This window comes from Rhizophagus irregularis, chromosome 13 (assembly GCF_026210795.1).
Source record: "Rhizophagus irregularis chromosome 13, complete sequence".
Lineage (NCBI taxonomy): Eukaryota > Fungi > Glomeromycota > Glomeromycetes > Glomerales > Glomeraceae > Rhizophagus > Rhizophagus irregularis.
In genome coordinates, this window is record NC_089441.1 from 3622490 (window position 1) to 3647656 (window position 25167).

General features: G+C 30.8%; 7 protein-coding genes across 7 annotated transcripts; 4 read left to right on the top strand and 3 right to left on the bottom strand.

Moving 5' to 3' along the window:
* The first annotated feature begins 163 nt into the window (after positions 1–163).
* On the top strand, positions 164–2578 carry OCT59_005370 (uncharacterized protein). The gene is made up of 2 exons (XM_066138326.1): positions 164–2343; positions 2413–2578. Exon 1 carries the CDS (start codon positions 290–292, stop codon positions 2339–2341), a length of 2052 nt encoding a protein of 683 aa, XP_065997475.1. The 5' UTR covers positions 164–289; the 3' UTR covers positions 2342–2343; positions 2413–2578.
* Positions 2579–3301: 723 nt separating this feature from the next.
* On the bottom strand, positions 3302–3508 carry OCT59_005371 (uncharacterized protein; the record flags this gene model as incomplete). Its single annotated transcript, XM_066138327.1, has 1 exon — positions 3302–3508. The coding sequence occupies one exon, from the start codon at positions 3506–3508 to the stop codon at positions 3302–3304; it is 207 nt and encodes a 68-aa protein (XP_065997476.1).
* A 1470-nt stretch (positions 3509–4978) lies between these two features.
* Positions 4979–5490, bottom strand: OCT59_005372 (uncharacterized protein; the record flags this gene model as incomplete). Its single annotated transcript, XM_066138328.1, has 2 exons — positions 4979–5249; positions 5300–5490. The coding sequence occupies 2 exons, from the start codon at positions 5488–5490 to the stop codon at positions 4979–4981; spliced, it is 462 nt and encodes a 153-aa protein (XP_065997477.1).
* Positions 5491–5844: 354 nt separating this feature from the next.
* OCT59_005373 (uncharacterized protein) lies at positions 5845–6195 on the bottom strand (the record flags this gene model as incomplete). The annotated part of the gene is made up of 1 exon (XM_066138329.1): positions 5845–6195. One exon carries the CDS (start codon positions 6193–6195, stop codon positions 5845–5847), a length of 351 nt encoding a protein of 116 aa, XP_065997478.1.
* A 13588-nt stretch (positions 6196–19783) lies between these two features.
* On the top strand, positions 19784–23189 carry OCT59_005374 (uncharacterized protein). Its single transcript, XM_025331055.2, has 4 exons — positions 19784–20272; positions 20339–21367; positions 21436–21668; positions 21745–23189. Exons 1-4 carry the CDS (start codon positions 19897–19899, stop codon positions 22930–22932), a joined length of 2826 nt encoding a protein of 941 aa, XP_025186303.1. The 5' UTR covers positions 19784–19896; the 3' UTR covers positions 22933–23189.
* A 343-nt stretch (positions 23190–23532) lies between these two features.
* On the top strand, positions 23533–23778 carry OCT59_005375 (uncharacterized protein; the record flags this gene model as incomplete). Its single annotated transcript, XM_066138330.1, has 1 exon — positions 23533–23778. One exon carries the CDS (start codon positions 23533–23535, stop codon positions 23776–23778), a length of 246 nt encoding a protein of 81 aa, XP_065997479.1.
* Positions 23779–23803: 25 nt separating this feature from the next.
* OCT59_005376 (uncharacterized protein) lies at positions 23804–24562 on the top strand (the record flags this gene model as incomplete). Its single annotated transcript, XM_066138331.1, has 3 exons — positions 23804–23984; positions 24188–24333; positions 24404–24562. 3 exons carry the CDS (start codon positions 23804–23806, stop codon positions 24560–24562), a joined length of 486 nt encoding a protein of 161 aa, XP_065997480.1.
* Between the last annotated feature and the right edge of the window lie 605 nt (positions 24563–25167).

A 25167-nucleotide genomic window follows, 5' to 3' on the forward strand; every position in this document is an offset into this window, starting at 1 on the left:
GAAACCCCCTTAAAACAAACAACAAAAAAACTTGATTATTGACGAAATCTTATTTTTAAATAAAAATAATACCTGTAATTCTTTTTCTCAACAAGTAAATTATTCATTATCAGTAACACAATCACTAAACAAAAATGAAATAACTTATTATCACGTGCTCTTGTTTACATTTGTATTTAACGCGTGATTTAAATTACTGCTTTATTCACAAATCTAATGACAGCTTGTCTAATACGTTCTGACTAAAAAAAATTATTACGGTAACCGCGAATTACGTTTATCCAAAGTTATGAAGCGCTCTAATCAAAGAAAACTGAGATCTCAAGCAAGAACAATAGTACAACAAATGACGCAGTTGGCGAATAGGGAGGTGCCAAGTGAACAAGAAACTCGGCAACAACAGTCGATTTCTCCTATTCAACCGGCTAGTCAGTCTTTTAATCAATATAATGCAAATACAAGCTTTTATTCTGTATCTAGTGTTCCGATTGAAGATTTTAATATCGTGCAAACAGAATCATTGAATTTACAGTCCCAATCATCTGATAGTTCCGAGCATTCATCTGAAGATAATTATTCAAGTTTAATTATAAGTCACTCGGGCAGTTCGTACTATAGTTTCTCTCGTTCTTCATCACTTTCATTATCTAGAGGAAATTCGTTCATTGGTACTGAATCTGTATACTCGGCTAATAACAGATCGCGTGCATCATCTCCCTTCGTCATTTCGGAAACTTCTTCGGGTTATAATTCTGAGATTATTTACCATTCAGCGATTTCATCCGCAAATCAATCTTATGTCTCACATGACGAGAATTCTATTAATGGAGATAGTAGTTCAAGATCTTCCGACAGAGACAGTTGTGCTAGACAATTATCAGGTGTTCAACTTCTAGAAAGTTCTGCAGCATCGGTTGTACAAGAAGAATCCGAGAAAGAAACCGGTAATGAAAACAACAACGTTCGAGCACATATTGAAGAAATAAACCAACACTCGGAATTTTTTTACCATAGTTTAAATAGAATCAAATTTATTTTACAAGAAGGACTATATTTTATCATTTGGATGATTTTGAGTTTATACAGAATCATTATAAAATACCTTTTTGATCCTGTTCGGAATAAACTTACTAGATTGGTAAATGCAACAAGGGGAAGAGAGAGAATAACTACGATATCACCTCGAGACGCCAACCAAAATAACAATACCAATTCAACAATGACAAATTCTAATATCGTGATTAGAGCGCAACCGAACTTAATTAAATGGTTATTCTCATCGGCGGGATTAGCAGTGATTTTAATTGTTCTTTACCGTATTCCTTGTAACTTGACTAATATTCAAAATCTGGAATTATCAAAATGTATATCAAAAATTCATAATGTGTTTCGACAAAATGGTAATCTGTCAAATTATAGCTTGGAATCTTTAAATGATGATATTGAATTTGAGCATAATGATTTGTTGATTCGAGATGTTGTCGCCGATCAGGTTAAAACAGTCTGTGCGGCTGAAGTTCAAAAAAGGATTCCGTCGCAAAATTACGATCTAGTTAGATACCGGAGTAATCGCGTATCAGATGATGATGTTGTGAATATGGTTCGACAAGAAATTAGGAAAGCTGTTGAAGAAATGTTATACACTTATTCTCAAGATAAGTTAAACAAAGCAGATTTTGCCCTTTCAACTGGTGGTGCGAAAATTATTAGTCCGCTTACTTCACCAACTTATGAACAGTGGCCGACACAATGGTACAAAATGGCATTTGCAAAATTAACAGGACATGGAATTACAAGGGGAAAACCACCTGTCACAGCTCTCCAACCAGATGTACATGTTGGACAGTGTTGGCCTTTTGCCGGACAAAAAGGGCAATTGGCAGTACTATTGAGTCGACAAATTTACGTAACTGCTGTAACTTATGATCATGTTAGTAAAACTATTGCGATGGGCACAACAAGTGCTCCTAAAGAATTTGAAATATGGGGATTTGCCGATGACGAGCAAGATAAAGATAATTTTGATAATGAACATAGTGAACATACCAACACTGTTACCAGTAATAATTATCCCACCGATGAATCAGACTCAAATATTTATTTGCATTTATACGGAAAAGAGTTGAAGCTTGGTTCTTCTCCTAACCATTTGTTTTTTGGAAGGTTCGTTTATGATATAAATGGTTTACCCGTTCAAACTTTCGAGGTGAATCGATTGAATAAGCCTGTTAAAGCAATAATTATGAAAGTAATAAATAATTGGGATAATCCATTGTATACTTGCTTGTACCGCTTCCGTGTACATGGTGTACACTCAAATGTAAAAAGTCAAACTTCCTGAAGGTAAATATTCTAAAATGTTAATATTGAAACCTTACTTAGCAATATATTCATTTTTTTTTTGTTATATAGATGGAATCTAGATTTTAGAAAATTTTAAATAAGATATAAAGTTTCGAATTGTCTTAAAATCATTAAGAAATTTTAAAATTAAAACAATATTGCGGTTGCTTTAATAATATATATGTTAAGTTCAGCAATAAAAATAACAATTTAAACTATTGTAAAAAAAATCCAAAATCGCAAATAGTTTAATACTTTCTGGATGAGTAATAAATGTAATCATATTTAAGTATACTTAAAAAATATAAAGTTTAAAATTAATAATAATTTAAAAAGAATTACCTATATACTAATTTAATGTTAAAAAATTTAAATTATTTTTTATATGTATTTTATGCAAACCTAATTTTTTTTATAAATAATAAATAATTTTTTTTTTAAAAAAAAAAGGGTTCTCTTTTTATTCATTTTTAGTACTGATAATTTAATAATATATTTGTAGCAAAGAATATTTATTTAAAATTACATATGACAACTTTTCTATTAGTATACAACAAATTAATACTAATATTTTAAATCAAATAGAAATATGATTTATTTTTCTTCTGCTCAACTTTATTTCAATTTGAATAGACTTCCTTATTACCTATTATCTCTTATATGTAAATGTAGAATCCCGCTTAATTATAATAAAGGTTACCGTAGAAAATTGGCCCTTTACTAATAGTTTTTACCTTACTTTTTTCTTAAATTCTATTGGTTAATTAGCTAAAGAGGAAAAAAATCATAACAATGTAACATAAAATTTCCTTTTATAGTAGGATCTGCAAAGAATTTTATATATGATTTTTACCTTAGGCCTGGAGGTGACCTATCTTATAAGTATAGCAGGGTCCTGTTAATGTTCTTCATCAGATAAAGCAGGAATTTGATTCTTTCTGTCATTTGCAATTTTATGCTATATGATAAAATCTTCTTCATTATCACTAACAGTTGGTGAAGTACAATTAGAAGAACAACTAGCAGTATCACTACTAGTTGAAGGTGAGTGAGGAGCAGAAAGTAAACTAGTATCAATTGAAATAGAAGATGGAGGAGAAATTATGTCAGGCGATGGAATAATAAGTGAATGGTTTTCAAAAGCTGGACGATGAAAATTTGACATTGTTAAATTTGTAGATTCTTGTAATTTGACTTTTATTGATTTTATTTTTGTGTTAAAACTGTAATTTTTTGAAAAATTCAGATTACTAGTATTTATGAACTTTTTTTTAATATATGATAGATTTGCAAATACTATTCAACTTTGATAAAATCAATCTTATCATCTATAAATTACTTAATATATAGCATTTAATAGCATATAATCAAAGATAACGAAGATGAAACATCTCCCGTATTATGTATAATTAAAAAAAAATCTTTTTATTAAAATTTAAACGTATTTTATGCATAAAATTATATTTCAAATGATTTTTCGGGGGAAGTTGACTGAACTTCTACAAGTCTCCTACATGCTTTATATCTTGCTGGGAAAAAAGATAAGGAGATAAGGAGCGTGATTAGCATTATCGTATGATGCCATGAAGGCCATGAAAGCATATGAATACGGAACTTTGTTTCCTTTCAGCATAGCGATCACCACACAAGACACAAAGTTTTCTCGGCCTTTCATAACACATAAATATTATTACTAATATTGATGAGAAATGACTTATACTTTGGTCCCTTTGGGAACCTTTCCTTTTACAGTATATACAGGTCTTATTCTGTACATGCATTGTGGCTCCGAAAAAATTCTTTCGAACTGGTGATCACCGCTCCGGATTAATGATCAGTATTCCGGACTAGGGTTGACGCAAAATTGAGTTCGCACTAGTTGTCAATACTTCATTAATGGCGCGAAAACTCGTTCTTACTCCACAAGGAGAAGATACAGGTATACATTCCGCACCAGATAGCACTACGGATGTGGGTTATCAATATACGAAAAGTGCGCTCGGAACTATTGTAGAAGATCTTCACAAGCTCATTATATGAGAATTTCAGATAAATGTGTTGCTGTTTATCTTTATACTGGACAAGAATGTATATAAGACAAACATATAATACTTTGAGGGTAAAATCTATGGTGATCATGAATATTGATGGGACGGATATTCCTGCTAATTTTCACGAAAATTTATATGAAACGTTGCAGAAATTGTATTACATGAGTCCCCTTTGGCAATAATTGATGACCATGACCCGCTCAATCTAGGTCAAGAGAAAGGTCAATCATAGACTCAAAATTAAAGCTAGAAAAATATTTGTTAGTAAACTACTTATTACTGTTATTTTTTTCTTGCTTGTATCAAGAATTTTGTATGTACCAATCGGAGTCATATAAATAGCCAATCTCTGCTGTTGCGATATAAAGTTTAAGCATGGCTGCAGAATCAGTTTAGTCGTTGAGCCTTTTTCTGCCTGAATAAGCATTTTTACCAATACATCAAGAGGGAAATCCCATGGAGAGATAACTGATCGAGGACAGGTTCTGTACATCTAGTACCACACCTAGCTCTTGATCTAAAGAGTTTAATTCGATCTGAAGTTGGCTTTATCAGCACACTGTGGTGATTATATTCAAAATCCATTAAAGCGAAATACCTATTTTCTTGTGATAATCCTCTAATGAATTCTCTTCTGAGATGTTTTTCACAGAGATTGACGAATCATTACATCTCTTTACATTCGAATAGTAATCCACTATCGAGTCTTTGTCTTGAAGCAATAACCCACATCGGAACTTATCTAGATCATCTGCATTATCACCTACCTTAATCTTCCTTCGGTCATCTATATTAATACCATCTGGCCATATTTCCAATCGAAGTTCCTCGGCACAATATGGCAATTCTACCAAGCTTAAAATTTACGGAAGATATACATCAAATAATGATGTTGGATTCCTTACACTGGATAGACTATATACAAATTTCTCAAGAGTTTTCTTTTCTCCAATGCCTGATTGCCTTTGTCTTCCAATAGGTTTTGATGTCGCAAAAAGTTCCTCCCAGTCATCCCATTCTGGTATAAATCCAGGATTCTCTTCGTTATTCCATTCATACCTTGATCCACATTCTTTGATAAATTCATTGTAGCCATCTCGTCATCTGAAATTTTGCCGATAAATTGGTTATATAGCTAGAAGAATTTTTAAATCGAAAAATGGTTAATCATTGCACAGATCTGGTACTGACCGGGTAAAAAAACAACTGGTTGATGATCACTGCTCCGGAGGCCCAGAAAAAAATTCTAATCAAGTGATCACTATTCCGGACTAACGGGCTCGAAGGACAATCACAAACTCCAACTCTCGTGCCAATCTATCCGATGTCAATTTAAGACCGATTATATATTCTGTAACTGAATATTTATTATACCGGAAAAAAATATAACAATTATGTAAACACATTATCTTGTCTCCTCCGGCTCACATATAATGCACTGAATCACTAGTCATGGGGTGCCGAAGACAGTTAGATTGCCATCTCGTTCTACTTCTTCATCCGATCTTTCACGATTCTCCTCCTTGGCTATTTGATAATAAAGCGCATATACAAGACTGGCACACAGATCATTGTCTAGATACCTTTTGCGATAATTTTCTAGCCTTATAGTGTATGCCTCTTCATTGGGAAACATCTTGACTGCGAGCGTCTTAATATATTCATTTGGTTCCTTTTCAGCTCGCAATTTCTTTAGATAGCCTCCATAGTTTTTCGCAATATTATCATACTTTTTGCCCTTTCGCAATGCAGTCTTTATGACCTTAACTTGAGCAGTTTCTATGTCCTTATGATCAACCATTTTTGTATCTTTTTACTATAATGCTAATAAAACTAAATAATTAAAAATATATTTATATCATCCTATACTAGAGGAAAAGATTGGATTTTTTGTCTGAAAAAATATTTTATTATAAAGTAACTATGCTCTAACACGAAGTCTAGCTCTCATAGCCCTTTGTTTTGCTTCTTCGGAAGCTATTTTAGATGCTACCAGATGCTTATATAGTCCAATTCACCAATGACCATATGGGAGGATTTGAATTCCATTAAGTTAAGATCCAGTGCTTATTTTTATATATTCAACAATATATTTTTTAATGGAAAAATTTTCAATAAACAATAAATTTGACAATGAATTATTTGATTTATAATTCTGAAGATGAAGATATATAAGAATTTATATAATATATTAAATTTTTTTTAATATAATTCTTTATAAATATTTAAAGCAATGACATATATTAGCTAATATTAGTTTTATAAGAAGCCCCTCCTTAACTAATTTTATATCACTTAAGATTTTGCTTAACCCACTACCTCTTAAAATATTAGCTAATATATATTATAACCCTTAATATTTTCTTATTTAAAAATATTTTTCATAATTTTAATTTGAAAATTTTGATTTATATCCAGTGGGTACTATACCCTAATCATGTAATATATGGATTTGTACTTATAAATCTTGGTTCCTCTTTTTTGATCTTTGAAAGTCTATCCAAAACCTAAAAAAAGAAAACCAGTTATTAACTGTTCTATAATAAATAAAAATAAATAAATAAATCAAGATTTATATTTATGAATCTTGGTTTCTCTTTTTCTGATCTTTAGAAGCTCACTCAAAACCTAAAAAAAAAAGGAACAGTTATTAGTAACCATTTTATAATAATAAAAAATAAATAAATAAAACCAAGATTCGTATTTATGAATCTTAATTTATTCATTTATTAAAAATCCACTAAACCTATAAAAAAAAAAAGAAACAGTTAGTAAACCATTCCAAAATAATAAATAATAAATAAATAAAACCAAGATTTTTTAAGAATTTTAGTTTTAAATCCCCTTTCTTCTTCCCTCTTTCTTATTTTTACTTTAAAGTCTGGTTTTGTAATAGGTCAGTATTTTTTTTATACATTTTATAAAAAAAAATAACAAAAAGAGATAGTTTATTTCTTAACTTTAAATAATAAAACTTCTTTCTCTTTTCTCTTTTTCTATTTTTACCTTGAAGTTTGATTTTATAACCAAGTTAGCATTTTATAAAAAAAATAATGAAAAAGAAATATTAATTTGTTACTTAAATTAAATTAAAAAATTAAAAAAAAAATATGTAAATTTTGAAATAAAACTTATATTATTTCAAAAAAAAAGACAGAAGATATAAGAAAAAGAAAAGAACAAAAGAAAAAGAAAAGAACAAAAGAAAAAGAAAAGAACAAAAGAAAAAGAAAAGAACAAAAGAAAAAGAAAAGAACAAAAGAAAAAGAAAAGAACAAAAGAAAAAGAAAAGAACAAAAGAAAAAGAAAAGAACAAAAGAAAAAGAAAAGAACAAAAGAAAAAGAAAAGAATGATAGGAGAAGAATAAAAAAGAGAAAAGTGAAAGGAAAAAAGGAATTTAAAAATAATAATTTTTTTTTAAAACTTTTAATATGTGTAATATGTGATGTTTAATTAGTGCACTATTTAACCAATATCTAATTGTAGATTATGGTCAAATTTTTTAATTTTGGTTAAATATAAGCCAAATTTTACCAAGATCAAATATTTCTTTTTCAATTAGTATTTATGTGGGGTATTTTTTGTAAGGCGATTTCTATTTGTACACGTAGTGTATGAACACGTATCACGTGATTTAATATATTTATATCATGTGACTTTAAACTGCAGTCCGTTTTTATTATATAAAATCAATTAACCAATTACAATAAAATGTGCCTAAATAAATGCGCCTAAATAAATGCGCCTAAATGTTAAATAACATTTTGACATGTCTTTGCGTAATGCCCATACTGCTTACATTTACTGCACTTTTGACCTTTTGTATCATTTGTAAAGTCTTCTATAATATTTGAAGTATTGTTGTCTTCTATTACATTACTATTGCTAACATCTTTTAGAACCCGTTTTTCTCTATTTAAAACCTTTTCAACGCTTGATATTAGCCTTTTCGGTGGCTGACCCTTATGCTTGGGATTAATAACATCAGTAAAGTTTTCCGGTTCCAGTTCGCTCTTTACATCATAAATAAAGGCCTTGAAAATATTTAACAATTCTTGTTGCTTATCACTTTTAAGGGCATAGTCAATAGCCTTTTTCAATAATCTAGCCAATTCTGCGTACATAGTTTTAGGCGAGTTTACGGCTGGTTGAGATGGTTGAGAGCCGTGTGAATCAATCTGAATAGAAAAGAAATGTTGGAAAGTGATAGGATTTTTGAATGGTATGTTATCTTCTGATTGTATCTTATCACATACTGGGATAAAAGGATATTGTTGTAGGAGATCGTTCAGTTCAACATCAGGATTTATATACCATCGATTTGGAATCATACATATGTGGAAGGTGGCGAATCTAGAGTAGGTACCAACACGGAAAAAGTGCCGATATACCAATCTCTTATTAATTAAAAGAAGACAAGTGCATAAATGCATGCCTTCATTGAGTAGAATTACGTAATGTCTGATTTTCCGTGTGCCAGTTGTTCGTACGTTCCATACTTTAAGGATTGCTTCCATTGGTATAGTTAAAACTAACGATCGCAAAAGGATTTGTCTTGTATCTTGCTCTTGTTCTCTGATTCCTATACTTATTTCTTCATTATCAGTTTCTATCTATAATCGTAGAAAATGTAGAAATCGATCAAAAACAATGAAATTAATAGATCCAAATTTTGCGACTTGCCCTTCGCAAGGTTATATCCTATCTTGAATAAATTTTGAAATGATTACCTACCTCCATCAAATGATGCAAATCCGTGATCTGACTAATATCATAACACACAGATTAATTCATTTGACTTCTTTGTTTCCCGAGCATTGTTGGAGTTAAAAATTCTTTGATAATAGCATCCACTTGATTGAAGAATCTGGTATTCAGCATCGGCATACCAACCGTTGATAAGGCATCTCGTTCAATTTCAAATTGCTCGAAATGTTCGTCATTCTTAACGTGATCATTAATACTAACCAACAGATTGCATAACGATGTAGAACGATCTACTTTGCCGTGCACATGACTATTTATAGATTCAATTCGCTGCGTGCTTTGAGCACCAGTGGTAAATCTGTTACAAATTCAAGGTACCGCTCACGAATTCTTAGTACTATACAGCAGGGTTGGAAATTGTACTAGTACAGTACTAGTACAGTATAGTACAGTACTAAGTACTGTACTTGTACTTGAAAATTTAGTACAAATACAATTTTAGTACATACTATTAATAAATTTTATTGGTTAATTTTATAAATATAAACAATATTGATCACATGATATCTACCTAAAATGGTTAAATTATATTCTAGTAAAAAGTAATAATTGTATTAGTACAGTGTACTTAGTACTTGTACGAAATTTTTGCTAGTACAGTACGTACTAGAATTTTGCTAGTACAGGTGTACTACCACAACCCTGCTATACAGGATATCAGTCAAATACTTAACCGCTACTGGATATTGTTCAACTAATTGTTTCCATTGAAGTTCGAATAATTCTTCGCAAAGAGAATTCTGACATACATAAAATTTACGACGGAATTCCTCGAACTGACTACCTAGCTTTCCTTTAAGCTTTTTCTGGAGGTTCAGATCTATATGAAATATGCACAGCAGGTGCTGAGCATTGGGATAAATATCCTTGATCGAACGAACCAAAGAAGGATCGGAATCAGAAAAAATGACTCCCAAAGAAACACCTGTTTTGGTAGATATACTATCAAATATCCACTGATAAGTATCCTTTTGTTCTCAATTATTACGCACGCTACGATCCTGGTTTTGTAGTTATTATCAATTATGGTTACGATACAAAGGATCATTTGAAATCGGTTTATGTTATAGGTGCTATCAACTATAACGACATTATTGTGCTTACTATATAACTTTCTTTGTGTAGGTGACATCCATAAAAGAGAAATCAACCTCCTCGAGATTGGATCTAATCGAGTCTTTACAACTTAAAGCGGTTCCAAGTTCTTCCAGTCCATCAATCGTTGGAGCATCTGAGGGGCATCCTCATCTCCCGGATTATGTTTTTGTCAAAACTGATAAACCGCATTAGAGTTTAGAACCGGTTCTATTTTCGAAAACCGAATTTAAAACGGGCGCAACCGGTTCAATCCGTTTCAAACCGATTTCGCAAAACCCGATTGAAACCGAATAACCGATTCGTATATATTTGATAATTCTGGCCAGAATTAAATGTGATCGGCATAAATCCTGCCAAGTTATAATTCCGGCCGGAATTACATCCCTTGTGTAACACAGTTCGAAATTTTGTGGGACACAAATATCTATAATAAAATTTTGTGTAACATAACTTACCCGGTGGCTAAACTATTTAGCCGCAGTCACGTGATTTAAATTTCGTAATTCGGGCCAGCACTATAAAGTTTCAAATATTTTATTAATTAATTATAAATTTTATAATTATTTCTTATTATTTTATATTACGTCAATTTTAAACTTATAATCAACTTAGGAAAATATTTGAACAATCAAATATATTAGAAATCTGTTCATTTCATTTATTATTATTCTTTTGATACTCATTTTATTCAATAAATTATCAATTTAACTAAACCATTTGAATTAAAATTTTTATTCAAAAATCTGGTGATTATTTAGAGAATTTCGAATATGGATTTGGTTACAATAGTCTATTATTAAATCAATAATTTCTTTAATTAATTAATTGTAAAATATTGTAAAAATATCAATTTTTTTTGATTTTTATGAATTTGAAAATCAAACTTGAAAATCTTAATCATCTTTCCTACATGTTGTTATAAAAAAAATTGAAAGAAAAAAAAATTGAAAATAAATTTGGGGGAAAGAAAAAGGATAAAGAAAGGAATCGGTTCAAAAAAAGGGAAATTTCCAAAAAAAAAGGAATGTAAAAAAAAATAAGTACCGAAAAAAAATTCTGAAAAAAAAGGACAATAATTCAAAAAAAAAATATTTTTCAGTTTGGGAAAAAAAATTAAACCTAAACGGGAAAAGAATGAGAAAAAACAAATTTTTCGGTTTGAAAAAAAACTAAACCGAAAGAAGAAAGGAAGAAAATTTTTTTTTCAGTTTGAAAAAAAAAACGAAAAATTTAAAATTATTAATCAAAAAAAAAATTCTAAAATTTCATTAACTGAAATTGTATTAGTTGATTGGGGATAAATAGATCAGGTGGAGGCATGTCACCATTCACAAAAATTAAAAATCGGTTTTGATCGGTTTGAAATAATCGGTTAATCGGTTTAAACCGGTTTGAATATAACCGGTTAACCGAATCGTAAACCGGTTAAATTTCGAATCGGTTAAACCCGGTTATAAATCCGATAACCGATTCCGGTTCTAACCTCTAAACCGCATTATACAAAATTTTTTTGTGAATAGGCTGATCTGGATAGTCATACCTTAATAGGGGATATATAGATACCGAATCCATTTGCCTTTAATGACATACTTCTCTATATCGGCCAATATTTCCTTTGTCAACTTCCAAAACTGCAGGGCTATTTCTTGAATCAACGGGATAAGCGGATGATTATGTTCGTTATTAAATGAGTTTACTTTTACAACTCCTATTTTCGGACGAGTGATGTTAAGTTTTCAAGGGCATAGTGTTTGTTGGGAATGAGCATTGCGTTGCTTTGTCGGATCTGATGTAGTTTGTGGATTATGAGACCCAGATTTTGCGCATTCGTAAGTGGCCCTTCACATTACACCTTGAATAGTTTCGCTTGTTCTGATCTTATAACTGAAATCCTCTTTTGACGCAAACCTATGTAACCAACTTTTGAAGTCTTCCCAGTCGGTAAAGGTAAGCCCAGAGGTTAATTCTAAAGAATCAGATGGCTTATCTGGTCTATCAGACTCATCCGTTTCGTCATCAATGAATGATTTCAGTTTCATATCATTATCAACGAATAATTTTGGGTCTATTACATTATCAACAAATGAATTTGAGTTCATTTCATTAAGCTGTTAAGCAGATTCTTTAATTAGATGATTGATGACAAATAATAAGATAGAAGAAACATATACAACAAAGATAGAGAAAACATATATAACGAAAGAAGAGGGAACATGTAACAGAAGATAGAGAAAACATAACGATATACACAGAAGAAAATTATGTAAGTTATCATTGAAAGCGAAGCATCATATTGTTCACCACAACTAACATTTTCTTGTTTTGTTTTATTCATCTTGATTATACCAAAAGGTTAGATAGAAAGCAAGAGAGAAGAACAATGTAATTTTAACAATAGGACCTTATGACTATGACGTAAATAATTCCATCGTATGATGTAAATAAATGTATCGCTATTGGCGCAGCAGCTATATTTATCATGACGCGAACATATATCACGTGGTACGTGTCCACACACTATGTGTACATTTATAAATTTTCTTTTTGTAATATGATAAGTGGTTTAATAATTAATAATAGAATTAATTAATTTAAATTTTTTTATTTATATAATTTAGTCAATACTACCTTAATTTTCTTAATAAATTATCAAATGTGCAGTGTTAAAAAAAATTATAAACTATAATAAAAAAAATTTTAATATACCAAATTAATCATATGATTAATATAATTGGTAGATTATAATTAAATAATTTAAAAATTATTTTTTATTTTCAGTTTTTTGTAATAGTAATACATTATAAATGCCATAGAAAGGGTTTAAAAAATTAGTTACTAGTATACTTCTCCGCTAATTAATTACGTCGTATTTCGGTGAACGAACCAATTCACTATTTATTATAAAATTACTATGAATTAATTACGTCTGTCAAAATACATTACGTCTGTCAAAATAAATTTAATTAGTATTTTGTCATTTTGACGAAAAGTATAGTTACTAGAATGCAAAAAAAGATAACTATTAAAAAGTAGATAAGTAGGTTAAAGAGTAGTAATCAGATTATAGATCTTAAATTATAGAATGATAATTAAAATATAAAATTCAGGTTATAGAGTGGTATTCAGAATTCAGATTAAGGATGTAAATTAAACTCATTTTAGAATTTGATAAAAGCCTAAACTTTATTAAAACTATTTAAACTATTAATAAATGTTTTAACATTGTCTAAACTTAATAATTATCTAAACTTTTTAACATACAGTCAACTCTCTTTATAGTCACACATTTGGGACAGTCCATATTTGGTGATTATGAGCAAACAGTCTTATGACTTTATCTTTTATTATTAAATTTAAACGAAAAGTACAATAAACAGATCGAACAATATTACAAATATCAAATATAGAAAATAAACATAAAAAATAAAAAGAACTAGCTTCACGATTCATACAAGTAAAGAAATCTAAACAAAATAAAATTAAGTAAAGAAAAACTAAACTATTACAGAAACGCATACCCCATCTTTACCCGAAGGCCAGTGTGAGTCAACTATCCAGCATGTCCTAAGATCCAATCCGTTAACAAAAAGAAATCCTAAGTAGAGGCTGAACTGTTAAGCGGCGCCAAAAATCCAAATGCGAAATCCAAGATCCCCCACGGATTATAGAAGAGGAAACCCAAGAAACCCAGGAATCCAAGGAAGCTGTCGCCAAGGAAGGTGTCGAAGAGTCAAGAGGAATGTTAGAGGAAGGTCGAAGAATAGAAGAAGGCCCAAGAGCTGACGATTTCATTTTTTTTGTAATGCCTTGAGCTAATTCCCAATGATGAAAGAAAATGGATCAGCACAACCAGATTTGAACATAAAGGTCAAAATGAAAGTCGTGCAAAGGTGTATCTAAGATAGACCAAATGGTAGGTGAAGAAAAATAAATTCCAAGAAATTCTGTCAAAGATATCGGTATAAGTCCTCTTGTGAGTCGCAGGCAGGAAATTGAAGGAGGGTCACAATCCCAACAATTAAGAGCCATAAATTCAGCAGCAAAAGAGTCCGGTAAAAGGATTAAAGATGACGCGGAAAGGAAATTATCAAGATAAGTAGTCCGAAGAGCCAATAGTAATGTTTTAAAAGTTTGTAAAGGGCTAAATTCCGGTAAAATATAAGGACAAGTCCACAAGTGGTCTAAAGTCTCAGGAAAGGAATTACATTGAGGACAAAGCCAACTTGGATTATAAAGATGGGGCTTTCGTCTCTGAAGAGTTGTAAGCGTTAGAAGCTCCTAAAAGTAACTTGATACGGAAACCACAAAACTCGGAACGGCCATTCCGATGAGAGACAAAATGCTTATTATTATTGAGACAAAATTTGGTGCAAGCCCAATCAATATCAGAAGTTGAAGAATAGGAATTAAATCTTGGTAATACAGCAAGAGTTAAAAGACTTTTGGCGTCCAAAAATATCTCTAATAAATTTCCGGATATTCATATCCACAGGTAAGGAATTAAATTGTAAAATGCAAGGAGCCATCAATTCCGGTGGTGGACAAGAAGAAAGATGTGAGTCAGTATGAGCGGCTTTGGCTAATGCATCCACATAATTATTCAAAGCGGGTCGTCAGCACGAGCAGGAATCCTTGATCAAGCGTAACATCCAGATTCTTTTGCAACATAATAGTGCGTATGGAGGACCACAAAAAGTGGTTGGATTCTTTAAGCATTCTGGGAATAAAAGGAGCATTCACATATAAAGACCATAAAGAAAGTAATTGAGCACAATCAGTGGCGACAGTAATCTTTGAATTCCGAGGAAAGGAGTCCAATCCGTGCAATAAAGCAAAAACTTCTGAACGTAAAGCAGAAGGAAAAATGGAAGAGATGATATTATAATGGGATTCCAAAATAAATCTATCAGGATCTATAGCAGTCCATGCATAAGCCATCGAGGATGCCGGATGACTAGGAGGAGAAAGGAAGGAACCATCAATATAAAGGGTAAATACCGAAGAAGGAAGTTGGATATCAGAAATCCTAGGCACTAGTTCATTCGTAGGAGGTAAGCGAACCGGAGCAAAAAGATGAAATAGTAAAAGAGATTTGGCATAGCCTAACGAGGCAGAAAGTGAAACCGAACGAGTATCCGCATGTATATAAGTACGAGGTTTCGTAGGATAACGGATCAAAACGATAACGGAACATAAGAAACATCCTTCGGAGAGGACGTCGTTTAATCAAAGTCTTAGAGGTAGAGGATCGCGGAATAGCAGAGGCACAGCCTTGGCATGCAGTAAAATCAGAAAGTAAATCATCAACCGATGACGCAATCCAATGTGAAATAAGAGCTTCATTACGTGGAGCAGGATAGGTATAATCACACGTCATACGATAAAGAGTTAGTATTGCGATTAAAAGAAATAGCCCATTGAGGGTTAAACCAATAATTTCGACTAATATCTATAAAAGAAATAGAAGCTACGGTATGAGAACTAGGAATTCTAAATTGTTGTAAAATAAAAAAAGAAGGTGAATTAGGAATAACAATAAGATTGAACAAATAATTAAACCAAGCAGGCACAGATCCTTTGTTCGATACTCGTTTAAAAAAGCGTAAATCTTTCCATGAGAGAAGTCGAGAGCCACACGGTGTAATCAATTGAGCAAAAAAATGAGTGCAGAAATTTTTCCGAACATTTTTCATGGAAGTAAATAAATCTTTTGGTAAAATAGACCGGAGTGGAATCGCCGGACGTAAATCTTTCCTCGGAGGTCGGAACAGTAAAGACCACGTGATATTTAAACGAGAAGAGAACAATAAAGAATTAAATAAAGAATGTGTTCGCAAAGAAAAGGTGTGGGATCATGGTTCAGGTCAATAGTAGAAGGGCGACATCGCAGTCCAAAAAACCTTGGAGATAAGTAATCATATAATTAGCAAAGAGCTTATATGAAGGGTGAGAAAAAATATTCTGCCATGAAGCCACATGAGATGATAGAAATCGACCAAACGCTTGTTGAATAGAGAAAGGCAACAGTGTGAAGAGTGTGGAAAGAGGAGTGGACTGAGGCCAAAGCCGAAGCCTTCGACGAATAAGAGAAAGCGATTGGAGAAACCATGCGATTAATGGTGGATTCTGCAAATAATGTGGTTTGTAGGCGAAATTCTAGCCTCGGAAGTAATATTTGGTGATTATAAAGAGATGTGACTATATAAAAAATTTCTTATATTTGTATATCATAATTCCGGCCAAAAATTAACATAATTTTAGCCAGAATTATACTTAAAACTTTATTGTATCGTAACTTCGTCAATATTAATCGTAGAGAGATGATCTTACCGCCATTCGATTCGTCTTGATGAGACGGTTCTAATGGTATAAAATACGTCGAAATCCAATCACTAGATTAATTTCCGAAATTTAAAAAATATTAATGGTTTTTGTGTAATAACTCTGCCAATATTGATCCTAGAAAGACGATCTTACTACCATTCGATTCGTCTTGATGAGACGAATCTAATGGTATAAGATACATCGAAATCCAATCACTAAATCAATTTCCGAAATTAAAAAATATTAAATGGTTTTTAAGTAATAACTCCGTCAATATTGATCACAGAGAGATGAGCTTACCACCATTCGATTCGTCTCGATGAGGCGATTCCAACGAGCTATAAATCGTCTTTTTACAATTACTAGGTACCGAGAAATCTAGCAAAATGTTAAATGGCGCAGTAAACGTAAATCAAGAAATATTATAATGCTGATGTTTAACATTTTGTCGAATAACTCGTCAGCCAGTGATCGGAAAAGGATAAAACTAGTATCAGTATCATGCAATGGGTATAGGATGAGTAGGCGGCGTGTACCTAGCTTCAGATCAGCCTAAAATGGCCCGATGGGGGATGTCTTCTATAGTGGTGCTGTTACCTGAGGAATTAAGTACGCGGTATAATGGTTGCCCATTGAAGATGATAGGACACAGACCCGAAATTAGTCTCATAAGAGGCAATGGGTGGTCTGGCCGTAAACACTTGCAAAGGAAAAGGATAAAACTAATTAAGTACTCGGTATAATGGTTGCCCATTGAAGATGATAGGACACAGACCCGAGATTAGTCTCATAAGAGGCAATGGGTGGTCTGGCCGTAAATATTAGCAAAGGAAAGGATAAAACTACCACCATTCGATTCGTCTCAGTGAGACGATTCTAACGAGCTATGATACATCTTTGTACGATTATTAGATGCCAAGTTATTTAATATATTCTTTATATAACTGTGATTATAAACGGTTCTTTTTAATATAAGATTTTTGAGGATAGGTGTGATAGTGACTATAGATAGATTGTGACTATATAGGATAGATTTTAATAATAAAGTGTTTTGAACATTTAACTGGTGTGACTATATAGTAGAATGTGACTATAACGGGAGTGACTATAGAGGGAGTTGACTGTATCTATTACTATAATTTTAATATAGTTTTAACAGTTATTATACTTTTAATTATTATTAAATAATGTAATTTAATATATATTAAATTAAAATTAAATTTAATATTTTTTTATTACTACTGGTATTTTATTAAAAATCAATTTACTGAAAGAAATGGATTAAGACCAGTTTATATAAAATTGAAATTAGTTTTAAATTCTGTAACCAGTTTAGAATATTATTTATTAGTTTATAAAAGTATTTATTTGTTATCAAAATAATTGAAATAGTAAAAATAGATAAAATTATTCATTTTACAGAATACAGATTATCTAACTAATATAATTATAATCTTCAGATTCAATTAATAACAGTTCCTATAATTATTTTTAGCCAGTATAATTTTTTAACATCTAGTGATCTAATTTCAATGATTTTTTTTATTTTATAATTTTTATTGAACTTTATAATTTAAAAAAATTTATCAAAATTGAAATATTTAATATATAAATTATATAGCAAAATCACTTTTTTTATTAAAACTCAAAAAATCATTTTTTGTAAATATTTTTGCAAATATAAAAATTTTAGAAAAACTTTAGTATAATATAAAAATTCCAGAAATTAGTTTTTAATTGAAATTTTTTTTTGTATTACCATTAAATGATTACTGTATAAAATAAGTATTATAGTAATGGACTATAAATTTCTGGCAATTTTAAAATATTCTGAAAATTTGCTATATTATAATTGGAATTATAAAAATTTATCAGATTTATTAGGAATTTACCAAAAATCTGATAAAATTAAAAATAAATTTTTTATGCTATATTTTAGTATTTAGTGGACCAATTTTGATAAAACTTTTTTTAAATTGTAAAACTTAATAAGAGTTATAAAACAAAAAAAGGCATCAAAATTGGATTATTGAATGCCAAGAAAATCATATATCTCTAATTTTTAACTTTTTAAAAAAATAGGTTAATTTGCTAAAAATATGATAAAGGCTAGCCATCCAGTTTTCACTTCAAATTCGCAATTCGCAAAGAATTTAAAAAATTTAATTGGTTGATCATAACGAGGGAAATTTTACGTATTCGATTGGTTAAATGTCACGTGTTAAAAAATTTCGTTATTATATCATATTTAGGGGGGGTTAAGCAAAATCTTATGTGACACAAAATTAAATATTTTTTATTGGTTAAAATTAGTATTATATATATAATTGAATATTATTGGTTAAAAAAAATCTTACCTGGGGGGGTAGGGGGTAAGGCTCCTTATAAAACTAATACTAGCTAATATAGTCACTGTCCTTTATACAGTATTATAATTTTAGCGGTCTATTTTGAGTTAATTGATATATTATTTTAAAAAGAACAAAAGGCACAAACACATGTCCAGTAACTATTATAGAAATCATATTTTTACGTATACATAAAGCATTTCTTCAGAAGTTTCCAGTGAGCATTTCGCATATATTAAAAATAAATTGTTATATAATGTACTAATTATATCAAAAAAAAAATTATATATAGTAGAACCTTATCAATAAGACTTATTTTGATTTGATAAAATGGACAGCATTGTTTCTACAGCAATGCGGCAGTGCTAAGTATTTTGAATGTTTTTGTTATGTATATTATTGATGCATTTTAAATTTATCAACTGAGCACGAACATTAATAGACTGATTAAACGTGATTTGATTATAGCACTAACCGAATTAGTTACTTTACCTGTTACCCCTTTTGACATTGGCTTTACTTTGGCTTATTTTGCACCCGATTATGGCAGTGCTAATAAATTAATTTCCCGATTTGATCTACACTCCTTTAATTTTTTCAAGGATATTGTTTACTAGAATTCTTGATTTTTTTATTTTAAAAGAATGATGAAATTAATATTTATAGAAATGTATAACTGATCGAACGTTAGTCTATTTTTAAAGATTCACTTTATTTGGCTTAGAACAACAGCCCATTCGTTAATCAAAATCCTTTTGATGGTTACTAGTAATCAAATCTCCTGATTTTCTTTGTGGCGTACCGAATAAAATTTAGTTCAATAAGTTCAACATGCATTAATATTACTTCTGAGATAAATATGGAACAATTATATATCCGTAGACTAAAAAATTTTCCTTTATTAAAATTGTTTTCTCTCTAAAAATAAAAATTTTTATTATTTTCACGCGAATTATTTAATAAAATGGAAGACGCGACTTACGCGCTTCCAACAAGCGGAACGGGTACACTTCGAAGAGGTAAAACCCTAACCAGACCTGAAAGATATCAGCCTGCTTCTCCTCTACTTACTGGTAAAAAAGAAAGAAAACCTTTAGATCCTTGGGTTCTGTTTACACGTGCAGTTACTTTTTGGGCTCCAAGTGCCTTATTATCTAAATTTTTTGGCTTACGTGATAAACAGTCTCAACAAGCATGGAGGGAAAAGTTTGCATTATGTTTCATTGCTGCCATCATGGGTGGGATTGTTGCGTTCTTGACAGTTGGTCTTAGACCCACATTATGTCCCAGCTCTCAGTCTAACAACGCTGAACAGTTTTTACATTATGGTGCTGTGGATGGTAAGGAAAGAATAATTGTACAAAATTTATTATATGTCAGGTTCTAATTTCTTTATAATCATTTAGGTGTGCTTGGAGTTCTCGGTTGGCAATTTAACGTTAGTCAAGCGTTAATAAATGAAGTCAATTTCTTTGATATAATAGATAATAATGGACCTGGTTTTGATATAACGAATAAGTTCAAGCGAGATGTTAATGAGATTCCATCATGTCTTGCGCCAGGAATACAAAAATTTGCCGCGGTGACTACACCATTATGTACTAGTGGACCTGAGTGTCCACTTCCAAAACTTACACAATCTGCCATTGATCAATATCGACTTGTAAATACGACAAAAAAGGTTGGATTTGATTTTGATCAGGTTGGAAGGATTAAGAATTATTTTGTTATTGATGGCGCTGTTCTTAACATGGATTCATATATTGAGGCACACCCTAATCCAATTGAAAATGATTTGATTGATAATATTATTCGTGATGTGTTGAATACTAATCATCCTGAGGGTGGTAAAGATGCGACCCGCTTATTTTACAATCGAGAAGACACAAAACAAGTAATAGTATGTATAATGCAAAAATATTACGCAGGAAACATTGATAAGCAAACGATTGGATGTTTCACTTCTGACTTATTCAATTTAATTTTGCTTGTTGTAATATTGGGAATTGTTATGTGTAGATTTTTTATGGCTTGTATTTTCGATTGGTTCATTTCACATCGTCTTGCACATAAACCAAAGATGGAAAAAAAGACAACAGTTTCTTCTCCTGTTAAGAGAAAATTTAACATGAACGATGTAGGAAACGATCTTTTTACAGTGTTATTAGTCACTTGCTATTCTGAGGGTGAAGTTGGTCTGCGTATCACATGTGAATCAATGGCTGCTACTGATTATCCAGATGATCGTAAACTTTTGTTCCTTATATGCGATGGTATAATTACAGGTAGCGGTAATGATAAAAGTACTCCGGATATTTGTGTAGAAATGATGGAAGTTGTGGAAGAGTTTAAAAATCCACGACCTATGAGTTATATTGCTATCGCTGCTGGAAATAAGCAACACAACATGGCAAAAGTTTATGCTGGTCATTATTGTAAGTAATTGATTTCAAGACATAGCTTTTAAATTCAAATTTAGCTAATTTCGTTTCCTTGTCTATAGTATATAAGGAACGAAGAGTTCCAATGATTCTTGTTGTAAAATGTGGTGCCCAAGAAGAACAAGGAAAACCTAAACCTGGAAACCGTGGAAAACGTGATTCCCAATTAATTTTGATGAATTTCTTCAGCCGTATAACATACAATGACCGTATGACTGCTTTGGATTACGATTTATTTAGAAAAATTCATCATTTAATGGGTGTAACACCTGATTTTTTTGAAATTGTCCTTATGGTATGATATTTATTACATTTGGTTAATTGTGCTTAAATTAATTCTAATAAGAGATTTTACTCTCATTATCGATTAGGTTGACGCTGATACTAAAGTTTATCCTAATTCGTTAAGATTGTTGATCAATTGTATGTGCAATGACCCTCTTATTATGGGTCTTTGTGGTGAAACAAAGATCGCAAATAAGCGTGACTCTTGGGTTACAGCTATTCAAGTTTTCGAATATTATATTTCTCACCATTTGGGTAAAGGATTTGAATCGGTATTTGGTGGTGTCACTTGTCTCCCAGGTTGTTTCTGTATGTATCGTCTTAAAGCAAGAAAAGGTGATGATGATTGGGTACCAATTATTACAAAACCAGAAATTGTTCAAGAGTATTCACAAAATGAAGTTGGCACACTTCATCAAAAGAATTTATTATTGCTTGGTGAAGATCGATTTTTGACAACACTTATGCTTAGAAACTTCCCTCGAAGAAAGATGACCTTTTGTCCACAAGCTGTATGTAAAACTGTTGTCCCCGATGAATTTAAAGTCTTACTTTCTCAACGTCGTCGATGGATTAATTCGACAATTCATAATTTGATGGAATTAGTATTAGTTCGCAACCTTTGTGGAACATTTTGTTTCTCCATGCAATTTGTGGTGTTTATGGATTTAATGGGTACAGTTGTTTTACCTGTGGCTATTATGTTAACCTTTTTGTTAATTGTAAAATCTATATTGAATCCACCAAGAAATTTTTCCGAAACTATACCATTGTTAATGTTGGTAGCGGTTCTTGGGTTACCAGCTATATTAATTTTTATAACAACAAGAAAGTTAGTTTACGTTTTATGGATGTTAATTTATTTACTTGCATTACCTGTTTGGAATTTTGTACTACCAAGTTATGCATATTGGCATTTTGATGATTTTTCATGGGGTGAAACCAGAAAAGTTGAAGGTGAAGGTAAAGGTGATGATCATGGTAAAAAAGAAGGTTCATTTGATTCTTCTAAAGTACCATTAAAACGTTGGGAAGATTGGGAACGAACAAGACTTCGTAGGATGAAGCGAAAAGAACGTCAAAGGCAACAAATAGCTTCAGGCGCAGTTCATTTAACACATCAAGTAATACCAGATGATGAATCACAGTATGAATTATTGTCACCTCAAACTGATGATAATTATGCAGAAACTTCATCTAATAATTCTCAATCACAACAATATTATAATTATCTTGACGACGATTATGGTTCACGTCAACATGGACGAATATAACATATTTAAATCTTTTTACTTTAATATACATAATATAGGTGATAATATAATATGTGGTAATTTCCATCAAAAATTATAGTGTATTGTATATATCTTCTAGGATGATTAAAATAACTCATGCGATAGAACTAGAAAGTTATAACCTAATCTTTTTAATTTTAATTATTTTTTATTTTTATTTTTATTATTTTTTTTTTTAATATCCACGTTAAAATAAATAAAATCACGTGATATTGTATTTGTAATACAAGAAATTGACACTACCCTCGGATGCATTTGCCGATCTCCGACCCATTTTGCAAGATCGGTAATTACGTCATATCTTATAGATCTTTTTTTTATTTTTGCAAAGTACGCGTAGTTTTCTTATACTCAAAATAACTAAAACCAAATTGTCCAATTTACATATACCTTCACACCATGTTCTCTTCCAGCTTCTGAATTTACTAATATAAACTGGGAATCACAAAGTAGTGCTATTTCATTTTTAAGCGAACATAACCTTATTCTTGAAAATATTCAACCAGAATACAAATGGAAAACACGTTCTAGTAATAAAATAAAGGAATTTATCTTTTACAGTGTTGTTGTGGAAGTGATATGAGTTTAAAAAAATCTAATTCAGAAGCAAAAGCACGAAAATCAAGGCAAATGTATAAATTTGTTGGGTGTCCTGCATTTGCATGGATTAAGAAAAAAAATAATAATTATATAAGTATTTATGGTTATCTTAAACATGTAGAGGACTGTCAGCGTTGTTTACCATACCAACCTCCACCTCTTCACCTTAATGAAACGGTAAAAAGAATGGCACAAAATTTATTGCAACTTCACGTTAATCATTAATCCTTCACATATTCTTGATGATAATATGGATTATGTAGCGAAACATTTAAATGGAAAAGTTATAATTAATAATGAAAGGTTTTTATTATCAAATCAAGATTTAATAAATATACGTAATTCAATGACAAAAGAAGTTTGGGGATTGGATAAATGTAAAGCAGAGGAAATTAATATAGATGAATTTTTTGGATCAAATAGTAAAGATAGTGAATTAATAGAAGCAACTATATATTACAAACCAAGAAAAGAGTTAAATGATCGGTTTATGTTAATTCTTGCAACAAAAGACCAAAGAGATCTAGCTTAGAAATTTGGACATCAGCAGATTTTACATCTGGATGGAACTTTCGGTATATCAAATAAAAAATTCTTTTATTTATATTGCTCGTATTGGACGATCAAAAAAAAGGAATTCCTATAGGATATTTATTATTTTCAGCCGCTGGAGGTGCACAAAGAGCAAGTAGTAGTTATAATCATTTAATATTAAAAGAATTAATACTACATTATAAAGATAAATTAGAACAAGAAAGAGGTTGTGAATTTGTCCCAAAGGTATCATTTATTTATTTTTTATGTTTAAAAAAAACCTTATCATGTATTAATTTATAATGTGAAATATTAGGTTGCTATGACAGACTGTGATCATAAAGAAAGACGCGCTTTAATTGAAATTTGGCCTAATATTCATCTAATATTATGCTTATTTCATGTACTTCAAAGTTGGGAAAATAAATTAAAATCTGTTCTTGGGCACCATGGAGGCAGTGTTGTACATTTTTGATGTCCGCAGCTTTTTTTGGTTGTCCCGGACATGTCCGCGCTCTGTCCGTACTCTTCTGTAACTTAAAAAACTCTACAAAAATTATATATATTTATGCATAATTGGATGCTAAACATTTTTGCTAAGTATCGAACAAGGTTATCATAGTAAAATTTTGAGGGGTTATCATTTCTTTTTTGTGTAACATGTCCCGGACATTGTCCCGTGACAACACTGCATGGAGGCCATGAAATTGTTGCATATAGAAAAGAAATATATCAATTTTTAAAAAACTTTACAGAAAAATTGAAAACCGTTACTGAATCTACTAATATCAATCAGGCAGAATATTTTTTAAAGGTATATTTTGTGGTTTAATTTTTTTGCATAAAAATTTTGCATAATATTATTACATGATCGTGAATTTTATATTTATATCATTTATTACATTTATTAATGATTATTTACTAATTTACAGAATAATTTAAATTAAGAAAGAACAAATCCTAAAAAGCTACTAATAATTAAAGGCGTATTGGATTTTGTTTATTATATCCGTGATTACTGGTGTGGAGATTTGGCTTCTGGATGGTGTACATATGGAAGAATTATTGCTGCTAACTTAT

Coding starts and splice junctions, on each gene's coding strand:
- OCT59_005374 (XM_025331055.2), top strand. CDS start 19,897: ATGGAAGACGCGACTTACGCGCTTCCAACAAGCGGAACGGGTACACTT. Junction 20,273..20,338: donor ACATTATGGTGCTGTGGATG/GTAAGGAAAGAA, acceptor ATAATCATTTAG/GTGTGCTTGGAGTTCTCGGT. Junction 21,669..21,744: donor TTTTTGAAATTGTCCTTATG/GTATGATATTTA, acceptor ATTATCGATTAG/GTTGACGCTGATACTAAAGT.
- OCT59_005370 (XM_066138326.1), top strand. CDS start 290: ATGAAGCGCTCTAATCAAAGAAAACTGAGATCTCAAGCAAGAACAATA.